Raw genomic sequence first — 24,934 nt, forward strand, 5'->3', positions numbered from 1 at the left:
GAAATATGATGGCATTTTTTCCTTTAATAGTGTTCTCCGCACTGGATGTATTGACAAGTAGGTGTAAAGTGTTTTCTGTTTGCTACCTCCTCTGTCATCTGCAGTGGACATACCTTGACCAGAAGTTCTCTTTGTCCCATCAGATTGCTGTGCCAGTATTTTCCCTGACAGATACATACATACAGATATATATCTATATCTGTATGTATGTATAATAGAACTGTTGTGCTGATGTCCTGGGTATGCCAGCTTGTTACTGACCGAGAGGAGGGTGGAGCAGCAAGGCACAGAAAATCCACTATACATTCTAACATTTAGGCTTTATCCTTTATTAGGTAGTGAGTAAGAGACAAAAAGAACTGAGTTTGTTGTTTACAGCTGAACTTTAAAAGAGACTTGTGTGAACAAAAACTTGTTCCATAGAGCACTGTGACAAAAGAGGTCCAAGAAAACCGAAGGTGTCATTGCAAATTAGCTGATGTAAGTAGTTGGAATGACACTCTTTTATTTCTAGCAAAATTTGTATGAACTCTGCCCTTAGTACTGTGCCTCCATACATGCCACAGGCCACGTTTTGGCAAGGATCAGCCTGTTGATTTTGATGGCATCACAACATGGCAGGATGTACAGCAGGTGTCCATGCACCAGAAGGCTGTGCATAAGAGCCTTCAGGATATTTGTCTATCTCCCATTTTCTCATCTGCCTGATTCCTCATGGGGAAAAAATAGCCTGCCCAGATCTTCTACCTTCCCAAAATGTGAGTGCTCCTCTGCTCCTTTAGAAAGATCTTTCTTACACACGCTCTTACAAAAGGCTCTGGAAACAAGTGGTAGTTCATGGAGCACAGCTTGAAAGCTGCTGCCCTTTTCAAGGAGGAATCTGAATGCAGCTGGCAATGGCATTACAGCTTCTGCAAACAGATGGAAGTTTGAAAGCAGGCTTAAAAGACCAAGTCCACTGCATCTTACTATCTCATGTACCCAAATAAAATGAAACATTTTCTAAATTGAGTGTGAGAAGCAGGTTTTGAAGGCTGGCTTATTTACTGCCTCTTTACTGGGAGCTGTAGAGTAGAGAGCCCTTTTAAATGTCAGCCCCTAGTTATTTAGATGTCTAAACTTGGCTTCAGGAACTTACTCATACTGTTGTTTTGAAAGTTAGGCCAAAGCAATCCAGCTGGTAATTAGCCCTGGAATCACCATAATTTCTTTTTCATGGCTACATAGGTGTGAATTTAATATAAACAAAAGCTCATTTCATTTCAAGGCACAAACGTTTGCAAATAAATTGGATGAAATACAAATACATAATATAGAACTTATTTTAATACTTCTAGATAAATAAATGCATCTCTTTGGAATTCTTTGGACACAGATATCCATGGAACCTCTTCTTTCTCTCTCTTTATATATTTTTTATAAAATCTAAATGTGGAGAGGTTTAAAAAATGGCAAATACGAATGTATATGGAAGGCTCACTGATGAACTGCAAGTCAAAAGTGCTGTATATTCCCATCTTGTATATCTCCCACCTGTCTGCATTAACCACAGGCAGCATTATATAGCAACCACATGGTCAATATTTTGCATTACTGCCTTTTAATAAAATCTTTCAAATTATTTCCCCATCTAAACTTAAATTATGCTTTTAAATATTATTCTGCCTAAATGTACGGTAGGCATTTCACTTAGCTACACATCAGAGTGGTTGCATGAGACTCAGCAGCACACTCCATAATATTAATAGATACTTTTCAGCTCCCTATGGGAAAAAGCAGGCAGCAAGGATCAGATTCAAGAAGTCTATTTTTTTCTCTGTTGTTTGTTACTTACCACTTAATGACCCACATGTGAAATCAATGGTTATATAATTATTTTTATATAGTAGATTTTCTGTTTATAAGTTATTTTTCTTACTCTAACATATATACAATATATCTATATATACCCCTGATAAATCTTACTTTAAAGGGACACAGTCAACCCCTTTAAGCCTCACAGTAAATATATAAGGCTTTAAGCTGTCCGTACATAACAGTCAGCTACAGAATTCAAGGGTCCCTTGAGATCCTAAAAGTTGTATTTGTTCCAAACCCATGATGTGCAGTTATCTCGTAATATGTATCTCATGTGTCACTGTTTACATTTTATAGGTATATTAAGACATTTTATATCACATCAGTAGGAAATAAAACAAGGGAGTAAGTCTGCTGCTAAGACTAAGCCTATTGCAAAAAATATTACCTGTATCTACAGACACTCCCACTGGTGTGATATAAAATGTATATGTGCCATTCTTGGGATGAAATTCTGGCTACACTGCAGTCAGAAGGAACTTTAAACTGACTTAAATGAGACCAGGATTTCTCTTCTGTTTTTCATTTGTCAGTTATGACTCTGTGTAAGTGATTTGTGTCTTCCCTCTGCTCAACACTGGAGTGTCAGGCCTGTTTCATGACAAGAGCATATTTTTTGTTTTCCACTGTCATGTCTTAAACATTGATCTATCCTGTATGTATTACACTCTTTGAATAAACACACAGTGTACACATACATTTTCAGTTAAATAAAGGTTTGATCCATCCTGTGTACAGCATCTGAATTATTTTTCCCCCACTAGATCTTCTTTATCACTTTTTTTGCCCTAACTTTGATTATTTTCATTCTTCTGTGAGTGAGGAAAACTTTGCTCACTAGGAACAGCTCCATCTTATTGTAATAATTTTTTGACTACTTACCAAAGTGACATAATTTTGTTCATTTTGTCTTTTGCAACTCAGTTAGAAACCTAGTGGCATAGATAGAGACACAATACTACTGTTTTACAAGACATCTATTGTATCTACTTTTGTTCAGATAAATACCCAGTAACTGCTGATTTGGCAGGATTGGTAAGGGTACTACTATTCACAGTGTTTCTTTTTTTTTTCCTTCTTCTTTAATCTACAGAATAAAGTATTTTATATACATTGGAACCAGTTAATGCCCTTTAGACAAATTTGTAAGTTGTTTCATAAAGCAGGAAAGACATTGCAGGGAAATATGTGCCAAAATGCACAGTCAAAAGGCTTTATAAGTTTTATATGTCACTACAAGTCAATGCTGGAGATCAGTTCTAAAACGATCAATGCTCAAGAGAAATGTTCTCATCTGGAGAAAATACTGCCCATTTCCCCTTTCAGAATTTGTTCAGTTCTCTATCAAAAGTTCTGGCTCTTCATATATACTTTAAACTATAAATAAACACTGCATAGTTCAATGTTCTTGATTTTCATTTTTTTTTGTTGTTGTTTCTTTTGATTTGAAAAATTATTGCAGTACAATTAATTCCTGTTTGGAGTTCAGTAAGGAGCAAACAGCACAGGAGTGTGGGTGGTCCGTATAGGCCCAGGAGCTGGTCGTAGGAGTGCTGGAGGAAGTGCTGAAGTCTGGAAAAGGGTGGCTGCTGGGGCTGTGCGAAGACTGAAGGGGGAATTCACAGCCACAGCAGCAGCTGCTGCTGCAGCTGCTAGCGGATTTGGTAAGATTCGTGGGGCCATCGGCTTTGACGGTTCCTTTGAAAATACTAATTTTACCTGTGGGGAAGAAGAGAAAACAAACAAACAGACACACATGATTTGTTCACATTAGCTACAAGAGAGGGAGCTTGACTTAAGATCGTACGTGCAAAATCAAGCAAGAGAGGCTTTGTGGTGGCTACCAACTCTGTGAGCAACAGACTCATAAACAGGTGAAACGACCTCACCTACTGGACAAGGTAGAAGGATTTGGTTGGGGACAAAGAGTTCCTGTGCTCACACTCTGTTGCTGACTCATAATTTAATATGAGATAGAAATCAAAGCAAATCTAAAACAGGCCTGGGGAATCTGTACCAAAGTAAAGCTGCATGTACCCTGCAAAAATTAAACAAGGAAAAATTAGATAACAATTAACAGATCTCCATCTGGACAGCTTAATGTAGAGACCAGAGAAGAATGAAAATGTATCCTAATCCCTGGTCTTACAAGATACTTTTGTTTTAATCACTAGGATGTGAGTTCTACTTAAAATTAAGATCTCCATATAGCTTCTCTTCATTTACTCCTGCTTCTAATAATAAGCAAATAAACCAAACTCATCTTTCATGAATTATGAAAATCTCTCATGTTTCATGTGTTTAAATGGGTTCTGCCCCATGTAATTTTGCTGCATCTTCAATGTCTTCAACTGTTTTCCACTAAGATACTGTTCATTCCTGCAAGGATTGTGAAAACCTGGAAGATATTTTAAAGTAGTATTCTGTCAAACTACAATATCTCTGTTCCTGTCACTGAGGTTTCTTCTTAAAAAACATATTAAATCATGGCATGATTTTAAATCTTGTGGAGTACCAAATACAAATCAAGAAACCCCTCATTTAGAGTTTCCTAAAAAAGGAAAAACCCCAAACCCTGAAGTTTCTCCAAGACTGAAAATACTCGCAAGAGGTCCAGTAATATTTAAGAAAATTTACATTTAGGATGTATACAAATGACCATCTGAGTAGTCTCTATGTATTTCTGCAGTTTTTAGAGGAATTAAAAGTTTCTAATGAGATGCCAGGAGCCTGAATACCTTTGCAGTCCTGTTTTTATGACTCTGAGATAAGATTAGAAACTTCATTTACAAAGAAAAGTTCCCATTGTCTCTGATGGACTTTTGGTGGTTTTGTGTCCTAGCATGATCTGAGGCCTCTTGCAAAGAGCACAAACCTGAATACGTGATATTGAATATACAGAATATATGTACCATGCTGTGGTACATCTCAGTGTAAATATGGACACCTTTTACTTACAAGGAAACAGAATTTCTCATTCTTGACTTGAAAGGGATTTTCATCAAGTAATTAACTTGTACAATATCATTGACATTTTCAACTCAGCAGAACCCTAGTGAGTGAATTATCAGAAAGTAAGGACAGGAGTACTCTGGCATGAACCACAATCGAGTTTCATCATTACACTATCACCATATTCCAAAAGGTCTGTTGGTTCTTTACTAGCCAGATGGATAGAGGATTTTTATTTTTCCCAATAACTGTTGGCAACACTGCTGGCTTCCAGATCCTTTAATGTTCTGGGAGAAATACTCAGATCAAACCAAATTATTTAATTCTCTTAACAAAGGATATAATAGATGCTAGATATAAAATTCCTTATGGTGGCTATGAAAAGCAATGATCTGATCTTTTCCTTGATCAGTGTTATGCTCACTGATCCAAGCTGTCTTGTTCCTTTGTTGAACATATGACTTTTTCCTCCGTCCTTGCATTTTTTAAGAAATACCTTTTACCGCTTTATTAAGAATAGGTAAAAACCCAACCTCAAAAACAAACAAAAAACATCATAAAACAAAACAAAAATCCCCCACCTAAACAAAAAAACCAAAACCAAACCAAAACAAAAAAAACCCAACAAACAAACAAAAAAACCAAAACAAACCCAAAACCACCCTGAGGAAAATTTTAAAAAGTAACCCTGATTACTACCCTGGTCTAGAGTACCCAGTGAAGGATTTTTTTTTTTAACAGCCATTTTATTGCAGAAAGTCTGGACTGTCAAATACTTGATAGCCTTTTTCTCTCCAGTGAAATATTTTATACATGCTGGACAGTTGTGTCCTGAAGAAATATCAACTAAGTCACAACACTACAAAACTTCTTAAACTCTGAATTATCACTGTGAGAATTTATAAAGCTTCTGTCTCTGAAGCATGTAAATCTAGAACAGACAGAGAAGTACAAATGATATTGAAAACATTTTAAAAAAATGTTTTTGGTCTAGAAAAGTTATGAAAATGTAACATATTCCTTTTTAAATTTCTGTAGATAAAATAGGTGATGCCCATACATCTTGTGTCATCTTTGTCAGAACAAAGATCTTGTGGCTGTTTCTATTAAAAGGCTAAGACTTTCTTGCCATTCTTGGAGAAATCAGGGACTTCTAATGTAGTTAGATAGCTTTTCAGTTAACTTATCAATGTGATTCTGATTTCAAGGTAGCTGCAAAACTAGTAATATTTAGCATATACAGTACCTTGCACCTTCATTTCTAACCACTAATTAACTCACAGGTCTATATTAGGAGTAAAGTAGCAATTATTTGTTTCATTTCCAATGAAGTAAACTAAGGGACAAATAACTTGAAATATTAACGGGAAGCATCCTGGTTTCAGCTAGGGAGAGGGAGTAAAGAAAAAGCAAAGAAAGAACACTAAATTAAAGGTGAAATTAGAATATCTCCGGCTTGTTGCTGTGCCATTTTGCACTTCAAGTGACAACATTTCCCACTGTTTTTTATATTCAGAACCAAAAATACTACATGGAGAACTGGTGTCTCCCTTCTTATTGAAGCCACAATTCTACTACACACATCTGTTCATTTATTGCTAACTCGTTCTCCCCTTCTTAAAAATCCATTTTTCCTCTTTGATGCCCTCTAGCCTGTATATTGTGAGCAATTGGGATTGAGGGAGCTGGAAAAGGACATACTGCCATTATTTGTCTTGAACCTTGGCTAGAGTTCTCAGATATCACCATTACATAAATTGGTAGGGAACTGTGCACAACAACAAAAACAACAATGTAATTGTTGTTTTCATCCCCTGAAAAATAATGAATTTCCTAAAGGAATAATAATCCTGTCAGAAAGGCTTTCCTGATTCCATATCCTATTTACCCATTGCATATTCCTTTCTGTATAGCTTCTATTGGAGACCCTGATCTTTCTTGTGGATTCCTGAGAAACTCTATGAGGCTCTTTCTCTATTACTGGATCTACCAGAATGGTAGAATCCTGCCAGAATCCTGCCAGAATCCTGCATGAATATGCCACTCATGAGGGCTGCACCAAAACGGACACAGTTTCTGCTGCCAAGAGCTTGAACTCAATGTAAAGAGAAATGGGTTTTCACAAGAAAAAAAAACAACAAAAAAACAAAACAAACCCCCCCAAAAACAAACCCAAAAAACCCCACAAAAAACAAACAAACAAACAAAAAAAACCAAAAAACCCCCAAAAACCCATCTCCATATTGTGATGCATCAGAGAAGATGGTCAAGGCATAAGAGGTTATGAGGACAATGAATCAACACGCTCCCTCTGCCAGAACCATTTATAAACCCCTTCAAAGCAGCAGGTATAATATTAATGAAGTTTAACTAATGGAGAAGATAAATGTCAGATGTTTCACTATCTCACCCACAATGTAAGCTGATTCTTAACTAGTGGCTGCATCCTAGAGGGTTTTTTATTAAAAAGTAAACTTTTTTCTCAGCTTTTGGAGCTAGTAAGAATTGTGTTTCAGATAGTTTATCCTGCCTGTTGAAAATGTGAGTAGAACCATCCTGAAACAGTTGAATGACAGATTTTTTTAATTGTTTCACTTGTTATCTCAGCAAGTCTCTAAATAAGGATAGAATGAATGGTTTATATTTTATAGAGTTTTATTTAGCTATTTCATCACTATTGTCCTTGGTGAAAACTGGAAAAGTCCTGTTTGACATCTGGAGGTTTTTTCCGTTTCTTGCTCTCTAATGACCTTTGCAAACAAGCTTCTTTTCTGAGGTTATTAAGAATAGCTACAAAAGCAAGGGTCCACAGGTTGTAGTAAACACTCCTTAAAGTATATTAAAAAATCCCTTGTGGGCTCCCACTGGCTCCTTCATATATTTGATACCCCAATGACTTACACTGTTATTCTACTTCTAAACATTTTTCCACTTAGGTTTTCTTAAAGTCCTACTCATCAGGATTAAAATAAGAGTCAAATAAAAACGGTTATTGACTTACCCCTAGAGGATGTGTTCCCTTTTGGAGTTTGTTGTAAGGGCTGTATTTAGGTTTAGGTGGCTTCCCAGCAGCTCTGTCTTTGTGCCTTCTACTGCTTATGTGCTGTTAAAATATATTTGGGGGGGAAAGGGGGGGAGGAGGGGAAAGAAAACAAACGGTGATAGTTCCACAACAGATCACTTCAGATTCTCTTTTAAACAAAATTACTACTCCAATACTAAAGACTTTTGCTCTACAACAGCATTACTTTGACTAATAATTTCAATAATGAAAGGGGATAGTCTCTCTTGAAATTTGAAGGATCCTTTGTGCACCACATATTGGGACTGTAATTTTCGTCAGTCCTAAGTTCAACTCTGCTTCCACTACAGTTAAATATTTTCCCACCTTTTCTAACTTCATCAGGGCTTGAGTCAGGTTAAAGACAGAAACCATTGAAAAACTCCCCCCTAACTCTATAAAGCACATATCAAATTCAATGCACTGCTGATAGAAAGTTTTTAAAGAATATTAGATAGTAAAGCATCCCCTATTTGGGGAAGAATATAAGGTCATAAAATTGTTTAAATCCCTAAGCTGCTTGGAGATCCTTCTGAGATCGTTATATATCAAACTAAGTGACAGTGAAAAAATTGAACGACATCCATTATCTTCTTCATAAGATCTATGAGATTTTAAAAGTATCTTTCTACACAGATTATCTTGCAGTATATTTGAAGTAAGGGACCTTTCTCAGAATTGTATTTTTACTTTGATTTTCATTTTCAAGAGTATTAGCACAATAAAAAGACATAGAACTGGAAATTTTTTCCTGAAACTAGAAGAATGGGTATTGCAATTGTCCATTATTTAATTCATCTTAGTTTTTAAAAATTTCCTTAACAAGTAGTTAATTCCAATAGCCATATGGAATTAAACTAAGTGTTTTTCAGAAAACTTTGATCATCCAAAGAATGACTGAACATAACTTAGTGTAAATGCAATTTGGAGGTCATGCTTCTCAGTTAGAGTGGAATCTTGATAAAAACATTAGAAATACTCTCCATCCCACATTTTTAAGGGGTTTATTCAGTGTTCTGTAGAAATACTGGCTGCACCCACCTTCACATCTTTGTCAAGGTAAATATCATGCAGTACATGAAATGATGGAGTTTATTAGCTCAGGACAATTCCAGCAGTCTAAAGACAGTTGTAACATGCTGCAGCTTACACCTTCTATAACTTGTTACCAAACGTGTATAATTGAGAGCTTTTGAGAAGACATATTCCATGCAATGGAAAATCATAATCAAAACAAAACATACACCATGGCAGCCAAGTACAGTGGACAAAACTGTAAGTTCCATTTGGACACAAACTGTTATATTGACATGTGCTGACTGTGTTGGTACTTTACCACCATGAAAACAAAGAACAGCCAAAGATTCTCATTGTACAAGCTGGCTGAGTACCTGTTTCAGTTGTGTCTCAGAGTTTACGTGCACATCACATATTTCACAGTGAAATGTTTTGTTCTGAAGACCTGTGTTTCCTTTATTCACAGGTCCTTTGCCTTTTACGCCTGCCCGAGGAAAGGCTTTTATGGTTCCACTTCCATTCCGAGCTTCCAGCATAGTTTTGTGCTTAGTCCCTGGAGACAATAGAAATGGGAAAGAGAAACAACTTTGGCAATTGTGTTGCATTCATGGTTTCATTTTCTTTTTAAAAAAAATCATATGGGCCTCAGCTTCATGCCATGTGCTATCATTGGAATAAGACTGTGTTGGTCTGTATCAGAGTCATACTAATGTAACACTATTTCACACCTGATATTTAGTTACTAAATTACAAACCTATAGGTAATGCACTACAACAAAGCAGCCACACCAGAAAGTAGCGGCACAATCAGATACCCTGATGCGAAGATTAAAGCGTGTGACTTTTCTCATTAACTCCTGCTGCTAATAAGACCTGAATTGTAGTTGCAAAAGAAAAGTAATTTAGCTATTAAAGATGTAGTTGGCTTTGATTTGTAGTCCTCCTGAATAGATTGATAAACAGTATGTCTTGGTAGCTTACAATTAAATCTGTAATTAACTAATTACTCTCCAAACCAGAAAGGGGCAGAGGTTCCTGGAAGCAACCTATGGATCATTGATGTCCTGGATAGAAACCAAAATATGTGAAAAACATTTATATGAGAAAAATGCACTTGCTTTTTTTTTTTTTTTTCTTTGTAAATAAAGGTTGGATAGAGAATACTGGTGTTCTGTTGCTGCATCTTTATTCAGCCTGAGCAATTTCTTACACTCTTGACTCCCACACAGGTAGTCTGTGATGATAATGGAATAACTACTGCACACAGAACCACTGCTCCACTGCTAATTGCTGTATGCATCCACAGAGACTTTAAAAAAAAATGCATGTGTTTGAGCACACACACAGTTTATCAGCACAGGCAGCAAACACTTGGAAGGTTGTGTTTAAATATTCAGAATAGCATTTAGGCTCTCAGCCTGATCAGAATATTTAGAGTCTAACTCTCATTAAAAGGGTACAGCTTGAAGTTGAACTTTCACCAGTTGAAGATCTGGCATACAGTAAACAGCATTCAAAACTGATGGAATTTTGTTTCTCATGAATGCCAGAAAGTTATAATTACCATTCTAATTTGAGTTCTATAGATATGCCAAAGTTATTTTCTTTAATTGCATCATAAAACCATTGATCACTTTGCTCTAGGTATATTATCACTGTCTCTACATTTCAAACCTAAGGTTCTCTTTCTGTCTCTTAACTTTACTTACCCTTGATAAGAGGTAGCCCCTGACATCCAAAATCAGGAACTTTCTGTAATGTGGCTATAGGTGGTCACTGCCACCATATCAAATCCCTAGATCTTTCAACCTCACCCACCAGAGAGCCAGCCAGTATCATGCTTAAAATAGTGAACTTGAATGGTGTCTCTCTACCACCAGAACTTTCTGATACTACTATCTCTAATGACAAGAAAAAGTTTAAAAACTAAGAAAGATATAGGTAGGCAGTTACCCATTCAACTCTTATGCAGCAGCTGCCATCAGTTGATGAAAACAAAGTGAAAATATACATAATTTTAACACGTTATTTATTAACAGACAATATGGAGCAAAGAACTCTAACTCCCATCATTCAACTTGACTGATGCTCCTTCTTTCAGCCTTAATTTCTTAGCTTTCAAACAAAGCTAATGGCATTCATACTCAGTTTGCTAGTTGGCACAATCAAAAGTATGCAAACTCTGAATACCAAAGGTAATGAAGTAGACCTGTCATTTAGCTTGATAAGGTTTTGAAGCTGAAAAAGCTAAAGTGCAAGAAAATACGCAACTTGCAATACATTCCTTTCTTTCCCTCTTTTGAAAGCCTCTTTGCCTGTCATTTTTATACTTTAATACTTAATGAATTCCATGTAATCGCCAGTTTTCTGCCACCTCCTTGTTCCCTGCTGCAAGAGATCAGGGGAAGATAATTGCAGCACTCTTGAGACCGAAGGAAAAAAAAAAAAGGAAGCAAGCAAGCACTGCTCCATCTCACCACTGTTGTGCGCCTCCAGCTGTGAGGCAGAGTTGACAGCGACTTTGCATAGTGAACAGTACAGCAGTCTTTTTGCTTTTTCTTCCTCAGTCTCAACGGAAGGGCAAGTGCTGCTGCTAGTGGCTGTTGTGGGGATTTTCTCCACTTTAGAGGTGATCTCAGTTGTCATAACACTGCTCTTCCGGATTTCCACGGTTGTCGTCGTTGATATTGCTGGTGTCCCTGTGTTAGCGTCTGTGGGCAAAGAGAGAAGAGGGAAAGAAAGGTAAACAAACAAAAAAAAAAATCATGTGACCTTTGGTGTTTGCTTGTTGACATCCCAATGCTGTGGTGACACAGAGAGGCAGATTGTTCTGGCGATGCTTCGACTAATGGTAATGAACTAAACCTGACCTTTTTCTTTGTGTTTCTTGTGGTTACGAAATACAGTACACCCATGTATTGAATAACCATGTGTTGCCTCATGCAGTCTGCTCACACAGAATGCATAAATTGAACAAAAAGGTCATTAAGACTGCACTGTACAACAGAAGAAAAATGCAATAAAAGAAGTCATGTAAATGACCAGTACAACAGGCAGTTAAAATTTATACACACAACTTCAGATGCACAAACAGCATAGTAACACATCATACTTATGCTGATTGGGTAGCCAAGCTAAAGTTTTAACACCTTACTAATAAGACTAAAATGAAAAAAATGCTCTTTATATCTGGTAAAAAAAAATTAAATTGATACTTCACTTGATTTTTCCCAACACCAACACTAAAATAATGAATTATAAATACACATTACACATTGTTATCCATTGTTATGTAATAATACTACATACTAACAGTAACAGTAAATAAATATACAACATTTCATATCTGACACCTAAACAAACACTAATAAGATTTTCATTCTGCTTATCAATAGTATTTTTGGAAAGACTACAAGCAAAAAATATACCTAAATCTGGAAACCTAGTTCTTGCACCTAAGAACTTGTGCTTTTCCTGTAGTTCTCAAATCAAAGAGAGAGTAAATACACAATGATATTGGAGTTTGAATAATTGATACATGATGTTTGGATATGGCAGTATCATGTGGTTGTTAAGTACTTAGCAGGGTGGAGGACAGCAAAATCCAGCAGTGAAGGCAGTGAAGAAGATGGCAGGTATAGGACATGAGAAGGAGACAAAGAATAGAAGCTGTTCTGCCTTTGCAGCATTGTATTTGATCATATTAAGCTTACTGAGTAGTAGCTTTAACAACAACAAAAAAAATCTTAGTTACTTTACTGAGATATGCCTAGATTTGGGTACTTTCCAGGCAGGTAATTTTGGTTTCATACATCACTTGGTGTTAGTGATGCTCTACCTGTACTATGCTTTATTTATTGTCTCCCATCAGAATAGACAAAATAGCAATTCTTTCACTTACAGAGCTAAGTACGGGCTCTGATGCAAAATGGACACAACTGACTGATATCACTGTGGTGCGACTAGTACTTTTAAAAACTTTGTTAATGGAGAACATTCCTCATAGCTTAGCAGGCAATACCAAACTGGAAGCAAGGCAAACACACTAAGAAACCTGATTCAAAACAATGTTTTGAAGAAACAGTTTAGAAAATTAGATACTTTTCAGTAAAGACAATTGCGGGAATCCTCATTCAGTAGGTTTGATCTGATCTATTAACACAGAATGCTGAACAACAAGCCCAGTACTTCATTTGGGGAAGTTTTATTGTTTATTTCATTTTGATTGTTTTCTTTGTTTATTTGCTTGGTCTTCAGAAAAATCTTCCAGTAGCAGACGTGATGAACACAGATTTCTTCTATCATTTGCTATAAAACACGTCCTCACCACACTGAAAGTGCAAAGCAAAATATTTAGGAGGTATTTTTTCCTCCTCTGGTCATCTCTGGAGGCCCTGGGTCCAGCAATGTCAAAAAACGCCCCCCAAATTACTTGCTTTGCTCTTAATCCAGGTGCACTACAAATGGAAAGCAACAAGAGAGGGTTTGTGATGGAGAGAGCCAAAATAAATTAGAGGTTTAAAAAACATGAATTGTGAATATGGAAGAAAAAGGGTGACAATGTTTTTCATATCTGTAGAAGGTAGTTAAAAATAAGAGAATATACTCTTCTCCCTCATCCTTCCTAGTAGAACAAGGACTATTGGATTACATCAAGAGAGGCTTAGATTAGATGTGAGGAAATTCTTTCTAATATTAAAGTTTATGAAGCCTGGGAATAGCCTACCTACACAGATCAAGAAACATTTCCTACTGGGGGACTTGAAGCTGGCTGAACGAATATCTACACAAATATGATTCCCTTTCAGTCAGTCGGAATATGATCCTTTAATCTCTATTAAGTTCTATACATTGTATATTTTGTAATGTTTCTACATACTCTCCCAGAGGTTCTTTAAAAATTATCATTCATAAACCCATGAAAGTAGAGGTTTTCATGTGAATATTCTAAGTATTGACAGGCATTAAAGCATGTAACAAAAAAATAAAGTCCCACTCAAGGTCAAATCACAATTTGGTTTTCTTTTTCCTGAAAGATATCCTGAAGGCTGTTATATTCCGAAAATACTGGGGATGTCAAATATCAGTGCAGAAGGAATGGTGTTACCTTGCTGAATGGTCTCTTTTTATTTGTGATTTTTTTGAAAATAATATTTCAAAATAAAAACAAAAATTTGAAATGTTAAGCCTTTTATTAGGAAACTGATGGAAAAATAAAGCCCTTGAAAATCTGTCCACAAAACTGCAGTTAATTAGTCACTCCGTTCCCATTCCAGAGAGTCCACTGAATGTTTGTTTTATTTTAGTCAAAAATTGCTGCAGTGAAATTATTTTCCTCAAAAACCCAACCCCAGCCCAAACCCAGTTGCTTTATAACCATTAACACTGCTTTTAAAACATCAGTTTCTGCATCCTGGTACTATTATATAGTATATTGTATTGTATAGGCTTAGTCAATGAACTCTCTTGTTGACATGGAAGGCAAAGGGCAGATGGCCCAGGGAGGGGAAAGGGACATTAACATTCTCTCAGGACTGATGGCAGAGTTGGTGCTCAGTCTAATCTTGCAGGAAATTAGATACATACATGAATCACCATTGCCAGCTTTGCAGTGTAAGGGTTGGTATTTAGCCCTAAGCAAAATATAGACGATAATTTCTTTACTTTCCACAGGAAAACCTGAGGCAATGAATGAAAGAAAAAAAAAAAAAAAAAAAAAAAAAAGCTTCAATAACAGCAGCAGATTTTATTCTGCTTCAAGTAGCTGACCTTCTGTATCTATGCTGATCTAATATTTCACCATGTAATTATTTTAAAGCGAAAAGAAAATACAATCAATTATGCTAGCTCTTTTGGATATTTTGAGGGTATTTTGAGATGCATGAATGAAAGCAGCATAGTATATAAAAATTAAAAATGGTAAATGTCATCAGCATATTCTTCATCTCAAAAAATGATCAAAGTTCAGTGCATATATTCTGCATTTTTAAGAGGGGCCCTATATGAACACACTTTATATTCTACTAATGCAAATATATTACTGACATTAAAACAAAAATAGAAAGCCATTGAAGTTCACTGTGTAAAAGCCATGACACATTTAAAGATGCAAAGCTGCTCATCCTCACATAAAGTTTAGAATTTTCAGCAAAGATTAAGGATAAAACATTCTAAAAGCTGTCAAGTAAGCTTACAAAGAGGCAATTCAATTCCCTTTCTCACAAGAACTTCTAACCCCAGCATGGGTTCCTTTGAATATATTAAAGTGTTGCTGCCTGTCTACAGTTCAGTGTCCTAAATACAGGGTTCAGCATTAAAGTTATAAGGGATTAAAAAACAAAAAAACAACAAGGAAAAACAACACCAAAAAGAAGCAGGAAGGCATTTGAGTTCATGCCTTGTAGACTGAATCAGCATTTTTTAACACTATATTATGACAGTGCTTTAAGAGCTATTTCAATTATAAATGTTCTAAAATTGAGCTGGAAATTCAGCCACAGTCAAATGGAAGATTTGCTTCTGGTGACGCAGGCTTGCAGCACTGTGCTATTTTCATACCAGTGGCCCACAGCAAATATTCATTATTGCAACTGTCACTGCTTGGCTTTAGTATAGAAATTGATTGCTGATATTGTATGGAACTGGACTCCAGTAGCAAAAAAAAAAAAAAAAGGAACACTTCAGGATTCACAATAATCCATTTGTGTTCCTGGTCTTAATATAGCAACAGAATAAAAACTAAAAATATAAAAATATTACATTACAATCTAATCTTGGTCACTGGCAAAATCAAAGGTCTATTTTAACACGAGACAAAGACAAATGAAAAAATATTCTGTGAGAACTGACTTCTTTGAGTACTATAGATACCATGGTTCAAGTGGAAAACTGCATTGTGATTAAGGTTCTCCTAAGTAAGCAGCATTAATTTTATATCTTAGCTACAAGATTCATGAATTTTCTTTAGACTGAAGAAAAAGAAAATTACAACTCATGTTTTTCTTCTGAGCATGTGAAAATCTCACTCATCAGTTCCTGCTTATCCTGAAGCTATAAATAGACCCACAGAGTGAAATGTACTCTGACTTCAAACAAATCACAAATATTTATGAGCATGTTTTTTCTTCCGCAATCTCAAGTGGCACACATTTAAAAATATCTGATTTAGCACATATCCATGCATTCTAGTCTCATTTAAATCAAACTTCACCTTTGACATAAAAGGATTGAGCATTTGGCCCATAATGCTGTTCAGGAAAAAAAATAAACAAAAAAGCAACCCAAAAAAACCCCAACAACTGGGCCCCTGCAGAAAGTAAAAACCAATTTTTCCTCATGACAAAAAGAAATTGATATTAAATATTTCACTATATAAGATCTCTTAGTATTGCAGAAACATCATCAGCTGGCTAGCTTATAACAAAGCCATGTCGATGCTCCCATCAGATCCTTGATACTGGCATGTTCAAGGCTGGGACTTAGTATATTATTTTCCTCACTACTAAGAACTGGGTCCTCAGTTACCTTGGGCTGCTTTGAAAATCCCATTTCACACAACTTCTGTGGTAATTACATTTCAAGATAAGGCTTAATTTCTTTAGAATCTATAAATATAATAGCAGATGTACATCAAAACCAAATACCATCCCCCAAAAATTGACGGCTGAGAGATTTTTTTTTTTGTGCTTGGCTGATTTTCTGTTCTCGTATGCTGAAACATAAGCATGTGTGCTAGCACATTGACTGGCTCCAGAACTTAAGCAAAACACTGTGAGGAACTTTGGCTCAAATGTTATCAACTTCTTATCCTTTACATGTGCAGAATACAAATTTGCATATTTTGTGGTTAGTGGATATCTGGCCCTTGACAATATATTGTACAAAAAATTTTTTTGGCATCGTAGTATCAAGAATCCAGTCATTAGACTTAGTTTTACATTCAAAACCTGTATTGAATCTATTTATTATAGATATATCCTTCCCATAATGGATATGTTTACTTGGAGAGATAGTATATTTTTAGAATTTATAAGGACTCATATAAATTTTCCCTAAGAAAAATGATTACATCATGATTTAGAGACGTAAGTACCAAACATCACAGGGTTTTTTTGGCATAAAAGACCAAAATATCTGATTGACAGATGTGCAATTCATCAGTTTATGGTCACCTTCAATGGCACAATATGAAATATTGGAAACCATGGTGTTCACCTGATCTTCTACAGAATAGATGCTAATTACTATGCCATAATGGAAGAGTTTTTTGATGAGCTGTCTTTTTTGAACTTGTTTTTTTAACCCTGTTTTTAAATAGCTATTTACCTGGTTTCTCTCCCTTTCCTTGTAACTACCCTGGCTTGTCAGTACTTTCTTGGTCAAGTTCCTTGTAAACTTTCCTTGTCTAGGTATCTATCAAAATTACTTTTACTATCCTGAGAATGAGAGTCTGAACATGACAAAGGACTAAGATATTGCCCAAGCTTTTGCTCAAATGTACCAAACATGCGTTACTGAGAAACTGAAGGACTGAAAAGTTTCCCAGAACAAGCATGGAAGGCAAATACCAGGAATTTTCTTGGATTGCAACTGGAGAAGCAATGACTTCAGTATTTTGACCAGTCCCTGCTTTTTAACACTTATATAAATCAAATTATACACAGTGTTCATCACTTAGAAACAGAAGATGAAGAAACAACTGGCTACACAACAAGTGACTTCATTTTACTGCTACCTCTACTCCATGCTTCCCAGCGACAAGCCTTGGTGGTGATTTGATAGCAGGGAGACAAAAAACAGGATGTTCCATGACAAAAAGTCTCCACAGAGAGAGTGACGATGAAAAGGAAGTAGCAAACTTCATATATTTGATCTGTGGATATTTTCCTCTAGTTAAACTCAATTCTGTCAAGTCCTCAGATGACCTCCCTCATTAATTAGGAGTACAAAATTTTCTAATGAAATTATACCTAATTTTTGCTAGCAGTTTTCTTGGTTTAAAGCACAGTTCATTAATCTTGAACAGGAGGAACCACAGAGGGACAACTGCATTCCTGTTGAGGTTAATTGAACGGAGCTGGCAGCAACAGCAACAGCTGGGGGGTATAAGGCCTGTGGAAAGGGAAGGAGGTAGGTAGGGAAATGTCACACTGTGTCTGAGTTTTGGGTTCTTAGGCAAATGTAGCTGAGAATAATATGACTGGAAGTTGGGGAAATGATGAAGAGAAACCATTTATTTTTCAGGTCATTTAAAGGACGCTTGGTGATGACTGAGTTTGGACACTGAGCTGTCCTTACGAAAGTATAGATTTTTCCTCAGTCAGGCAGAATATTGCCTTTCACCGGCTATGAGTGAAAGGGTCTCCATGCAAGGAGCTGCTGAAATTACTCTCTCAGTTAAATTAATGGGAATTCTGTAGTGAAAATCTGATTTGAAACCAGGACAAAATGTTTGCTTAAGAGGTGGAACTCACACTCAAATGCAAAGAGAATTATTGCATGCTTGAGGCTATGCTGACAAATTGCCACCAGTTTTACATCTGCATGCACCTCAGTAAGTATTTCCCTACTTTTAAGTAAACATAATAAAAATTATACTCTCAGCTAATTTAGTGTATAAGTAGAAATTGAGCATCAGTTGATTTTATTACCAGTAAAAACCAAAGAACTGAAAAAACTGAAAAAGCTAAAAACCCAACAAGGAAAAGGTTTTGTAAGATATCCTACAGTAAAATGCATTTGCCTTGAATGTCTCTTTCTGAAGGCCAATATGTGCACAGCAGTTCCCATCTGCACTGTCATCCTCTCTGTTCCTCCAAAGCAGGTCAGCTGCCTGTTGCTCTTTGGCTTGTATTGAATGCCAGACTGCCCAGGGATATCTGGGTGGTTCAGCTTCATCCAGAGACAGCTACAGCAGTGGAAAGGGATGATTGAATTCCTGTGTCCAGGAACATCCTTGGCACCGTGTGAATCACTAGCACAGACAGTAGTCCAAAATAATGTTTTAAAATAGGGCCTGCATCAGTGCCAAGGTCCAGGTGGCATGAGTTATACCCAGCCAGTACTGGAGACAGTATTTTCCCAAGGAGAATTCAGGGAGCAACTTTTCTCTGTGTCAGTAACAACAATGGCTTCAAAGTATTGCTATACTACCCGAAAACTCATTAGAGCTTTAAGTCACACCATGTACCTGGGAGAGGGTATTGCTCTTACCAAGGTCAGTGAGTAACTATGATTTGGCTTCTGACTGCTACTCCTGCTGCCCCACACACCTACCATGCAGACACGGGGAAGGAAGCAGCAGACAAGCTGTTCTTCTTCACTTTGCACTGTCAGTGATGTAGTGATGGAAGTGAGCTTTGAAAGGGCCTCTCCTGAACTCCCCTTCCCTTTAACAGTGAAGGCACAGTCTGGGCTATCCATTGCTGGAAACTGAGAAGTATTTTTCACAAAATAAGTAGGCTAGCAAAACCTATTTAAAATTTGATATCAAAAACAATTTACAGTGGAATCTCTCCCCAGCAATCTGTCACCAAAAAACAAAGAAGCATGGAGAAGTATTAATCATCAGCAGAAGAAGAGAAAATACATTGCTTTCATTAATCAAATGGAACAAGGAAAGAATAAGTGAGCTGCACTGCAGATTGCAAAGGATTGCTCTCCATTTTAAGTAGGTAGTTGATTTTTTTTTTCATTTTAATCGAGTTGAATGTCCTCTTTAAAAGCTCCATCTAAATGCTTAGTTTAAAAACAGATTTATAGTCACAGAATTCCTAGAAGTAAATTAAAATAACTGGAATATAACTCAGAATTTCTAAAAAGTCTGACTTCTGACTGGTCTTGAAAGTGTAATACCTCATGGCATTCCCCTGTCTTGAGTCCAGGAATAATTAAAGCTATTCTCTTTACAGCAGCTTACTTCCTTTTCTGGAGAGCACTGAACTAGTAAATCTGATTTTGGCAAAAACTGAATTGTGTCTAACATAAGAACTGTCACTTGAAGTACCAGCATCACAATTGTATAACTTTTCTCAGTAGACAGAAGGCAGAGAGAGCAGTGAGAAGACATTCCTTCAGACATCTGTCTTGTAGTGCATCCTAAGTAGTGCCCATAGGGAATGTGCTCCATAGACTGATCAGCAATGACTTCACTACAAAACACCTGCTCTTCCTGAAGTAGCTGAGATACCAAATGCCCACATTTAGAAGAACAAATTTCACAAGGAATTGAGAACAGTACAGGAGATGGTAGTATTATTACCATTCCTTAGTCTTTGGAGTAAATAATTGTTTTGATTTTCCTGGTATCCCATTTAGATTTTTCTTAGTCTTCTTCAATCTAACGTTTTTACAATGAATTTTTCCCTTGACTGATCACATATGGTTGAAAACATATTTTGTAAATTGACAAGAGAACTCTTGCTAAGAGTAGCATCCGGTTGAGTGCCAGGGAAAAGAAAACCTTTTGAAATTTTCAACCTCTGGAAGGATCTTTTACTATTCACAGATGCAGTTTCTATGACTGTCTATTTAACTTGTTCTTATATCTCCACCAGGGTCCATAATCTAAGACAAATTATTTTACTACTGCCTGCATGCCCTCTGCTTCTTCCCCTTTCCAACCCACCACAGGTCACTTCAGGGCTAGGACTGAAACAGAGTTTATGAAATACCCTGTGTCATCATTACAGTTAACATTGAATGATGTTTACAGAGGGTTTCACAGACAATACAGACCACAATTTCTAAATAACTCATTGTCATCACAGTTCTTGGTATAATTTACAGGTTTTGGGTTGCTTTTTCTTACTTTTTTAATAAAACAATTATTTTGTGCAACACAAGTCATCTACATCAGCTCTCATATGTCAGTCTTTCCTCTGCCTTCAGGCAGTCTGCTACCAACTGAACTATTAGTCTAATTACATTAGCTGACAGAAGAAACATATTTAGTAAACCACAGTAAGACTGGATAAATGGTCCTGGGATAAGGCAAAGACCAACAGAAACCTGTCTACTTCCACAATTTAATGAGCTCCCTTTCATCAAATGTTGTCTTTGTCAGAAGGGACTGAATCAACCCTTTTTGTCTCCTCCAGTAGTGCTCCCTGACAATATCCACACATATCCAGCAGAGAGGTTATTAGTGCTTTGCTGTTTGGGTTGTTTATCTAGTCAATACAATAATTTTATCAGGCAAGCTCTCCACAGAAGGAAAATGCAAGAAGTGATGTTTTCCTAGCCCAAAGCTGTTCTCATGAATTATATAAAGCCTTCTGCACACATGAGAACAGTAAAAATCAAAAAGTATTTCCTTGTGGTACCATTCATGGATATCATTCCTACTTTCAAAGTTTATAGAATCAAATATATTATTTGATTTAATCAATTACACACAAAACAATGATGGGTTTGTATTTTAGGATACAAAGCTAGCAGAATGGGCTTTAAAGGAAATGACTGCTCTTAGTTTGCAGTGACAGTAGAAGAGAGTAGCTGCACAGTAATGGAAATGTATCAAAATGGCAGCAGAAGACTAGCTGTAGCAAACATTTGAAGGTTCTGGATGAGGTATTTAATTCTTGCTCTGCTTTGGCCTTTTCTTATATATCCTCTTGTAAGGCTGATATTAAATGCTTATGTTGTCTGGAAAACTAAAAGTGACATACATTAATACTCATAATATCATAGTGAATTTGTCAGAAGGTTTGGTCCAATACTTGCAAAGACAAAAGTTCTGTCGTGTTGAGTGAAGGTAATACTTTGTCAAAGTGTGGTTCTTAGGCAATTAGCCACAGACAAAGTGAGAGCTCCAATCTGTTCAGAACAAATATCACGAAGAGATATTTGAAGAAAACAACCTTCAGCAACAGGAGCAGGACTCATAATAATTGGAAACTCTGCTAGTTCTGTTCAATTTTTTTTTTCCGAAGTAGGAAAGGGTATTAATGACCATAATTACAGTTTTGATTAATTTCTTTGGTAAACGCAAATTGTCATTCTCTTCATGTGTCACATTTTTCTTTGTATGCAGTTCCTTCCCTAACAACATAACACTGTAGCAACAAAAAATGTTTCAGCTTCTCTTCTAAATGTGGCTGGAAATACTACACCACTTACAAGATCATATCCCAGCTTCCTCTGTTAAATTTTTTTCCTTTCTTGTACATGATAGTTATTCAAACATCACCAGATCTGACATCACTCAGACCCAGCATTATCTGTTAGAAAAGAGAAAAAGAGAAAATAGAAGTTCTCTTTATCAGGGTAATATACTCTTGTGTTAGTTCCTTATTTTTCATTGTCATAGCTCTCTCCCATGTACACTATAATGGAGAAAAATGTATGAATAAGAGTCCATGAAAGCACCAATACAAGCCCAGAAATTGCCCTAATTTGTAGCTATTTTATGGATAACTGTAGGTATTTTTCATATTCATGTTTACACAGTATCTAGGTGAATAGGTGCAATCCGCCTGCCTCAACAGCCTTTAGGCATATAAATATTTGTTAATGAGCATGTAAGTTTGAAGGATTACACAACTGTAATAATCATCATTCCATAGCCACACCTTCACTCAGTTTAGCATTATGACTTTTCTTTAAAACCCACTTTTCCTTCATAAAAAGTAGTATTTTTAGTATTTCTATTGACATCAGGTCTTATATCAAGAAATCCAGTTCAAAACCCTAGTGAAGAGCAGAATACATAGAGAATGGGGAAAAATATTAGCAACAGGGTGCAATTAAAAACAATGACCCAGAATAATTCTGTGTAAGGTCTGAGGGATTACTGGAGGGATAATGATGTGGATGGTGATGATGTGGAGTGCATTTTACCACCTCTTGCTTACTCCTACTTAGTATGTAGCAAATAATGAAAAAAAAATGCAGTAAGTTTTTCAAAATTTTCAGAGGAAACCAGCTGCACACAAAACAAAAAAGTGATTTGGATGAAAAATATGGAATTAAGGGCTTTGTTTTTTTGGGTTTTTTTTTGTATTAGCTTTCAGAAACCTTAGTTAGAAGTTGCAGCATGACTGCATTAGTAGAATAACAGCAGCTGCAAAACAAACGTCTGAACACCCTTCAGCTTCTGCAGTATGCACCACAAGGACATTTAAGAATCTCCTTAGCACTGATACACTATATTAAGTGTGTTCTTGAGCTTTTAAGGTTGCTAACATCCCATGCAGACAAAATTACAAATAGATTTCTTAGGATCACTTTGCATCACACAGCATTTTTAAAACCTTAGCAGAGGTTATGAAAGATAACAGCACTGCTTTGCTGAAACAAAAAATTCAGATAAGCCAGTCTCTGAAATTTCAATATGCACTATGAAATGAAGGTTTCAGCCTTTGAGACAATTACAGTGTTTTAATTTATAAAAGCTAAAAATGACTAATTTGAAATGCTAAGAATTTGGCCAACGGTAGCACAACAAGTTTGCTTACATAATGCTTGTGATTTAGTCATTTGGCAGGCAGGTAGAGAACTTACCTCTCCTTCAGAAAATCTGCATCAATTGTAACCTTGTAAGCCAGTTAATTATAGCAGCAATTCACCTACAGCCTTAGGAGATACACGTATACAGACTTATATGTGTTTTGTTTTTGTATTGGTTTTGGTTTTTTGTTTTGGTTTTTTGCTTGATTGTTTTTGTGAGTGGGAGAGAAAGACTGTAAGCTAATCAGAAAAAAGAATACTGGTTCCTCCATCTCAAAGCCTCAGAGCTGTAGACCAAGTGAATCTACAGATCATCACACTCCTTAACCCATGACCATGAGAAAAATGCATATGTTTGTACAGCTGTAGGATTTTTGTGAAATGGAAAATGAGAAGGTGGGAAAATGTTCAAAGCAACAGCTCCAGGCTTCCACTACCATACAACCATTAGCAAAAGCCTTGTGGCCTCACTCTACTCTAAAAGGCTACACAATGGCTCCTCTCCCCCACAAAATATAATCATACCAGTTCAAACCAAATATATTACATTTGTAGTATACAGAATTAAAACAAAAGCTTTACCAGTAATTTGGAAAATTGAAGGGATTTGAGGCATTTGGCTTCAAAATAAGTCTTCCATCAGTTTTCCGAGAAAGCCACTTTACTGTGCTTCCCAAGTCTTTTCACTGTACTGCACGCAGATACCTGATACCTTGCATGTCCAGGTAACAGTGAAACCAAGATTTTTAAAGGCTGTGCATTGTTCACAAACATATAGAACAGAAAACGACTCTACCTGTCAATCCCATGGCAGGAAATAACTCTGGACAAACACTTTAGTATTCACTACTCTAAAAGGAATTGTGCTGACAAAAGAGATGAAGATCAGGGTAGACAAGATAACTCGCTCAGTGTGGAAAGTGTGCTTTGTATCATCAATAAAATTCTGCAGGAATAGAGAATCCATGAGTCTATCATAAACATCACAACTCAGAGGTGACAAGCTGTGCTCCAAAACTATGTTTTTATAAACTTGTTTTTATTGTTTTCATTGTTTTCAGACATTTTTCATAAGAAATTCAGGTGAAGATTTAGCAAGGTAAACAATGTGACAATCAAGACACAATTCCCATCAAAAAAACCCGAAATCCCTTCACTCCTTTTATCCTTAGTTTACATGTGTTTGTAAAGTAAGGTAGAGATTATATTTCAACACTTTAAATGCTGCAGCATACAGTAGAATATCCAGCTTTGAGATGTCACAAGAATCCTTAAAAATAAAGTACAAAGATCAGATTTCCCAATTTTACATGCTAGGCCAAAATGTCATTGAGGAAGAGTAGAGCTGCCATTAGCTATGAGTGAAAAGCATTCAGTCCTTTTCAATATAAGCAGACCTCAAAAGTAAAAAAAAATATTTAAAAATATAGCCCAAAACCATGAAGGCCTAAAGGCCAGTTATAAGTTGCTAGCCACCTACTTGCAGAGGCAGCTTGAAACTAAGTAAGGGTAGAAAAGTCAAAATGGAACCATTAAAACAAATAACCAGCAAAGTTACTTTTCTTTCTAACTGTAATTTTAAAATTTATTGTCTTAAGG

At 36.3% G+C, this 24,934-nt stretch overlaps 1 protein-coding gene across 5 annotated transcripts in view; it reads right to left on the reverse strand.

Annotated features, from left to right (window-relative positions):
- Nucleotides 1-305: 305 nt before the first annotated feature.
- ZNF385D (zinc finger protein 385D) overlaps nt 306-24,934 on the reverse strand; it is a 408,449-nt gene continuing 383,820 nt past the window's right edge. For all 5 annotated transcript variants that reach the window (XM_088164075.1, XM_088164082.1, XM_088164070.1 and 2 more), the window contains 4 exons: nt 11,365-11,598; nt 9,262-9,440; nt 7,811-7,912; nt 306-3,576 (listed from right to left, as the gene is read on the reverse strand). In XM_088164075.1, the coding sequence (XP_088020201.1) occupies nt 3,343-3,576; nt 7,811-7,912; nt 9,262-9,440; nt 11,365-11,598 (749 nt within the window). In that variant the 3' untranslated portion in view covers nt 306-3,342. The remainder of the gene's footprint in view (nt 3,577-7,810; nt 7,913-9,261; nt 9,441-11,364; nt 11,599-24,934) is intronic.

Source organism: Sturnus vulgaris, chromosome 1, assembly GCF_052056855.1.
Source record: "Sturnus vulgaris isolate bStuVul1 chromosome 1, bStuVul1.hap1, whole genome shotgun sequence".
Lineage (NCBI taxonomy): Eukaryota > Metazoa > Chordata > Aves > Passeriformes > Sturnidae > Sturnus > Sturnus vulgaris.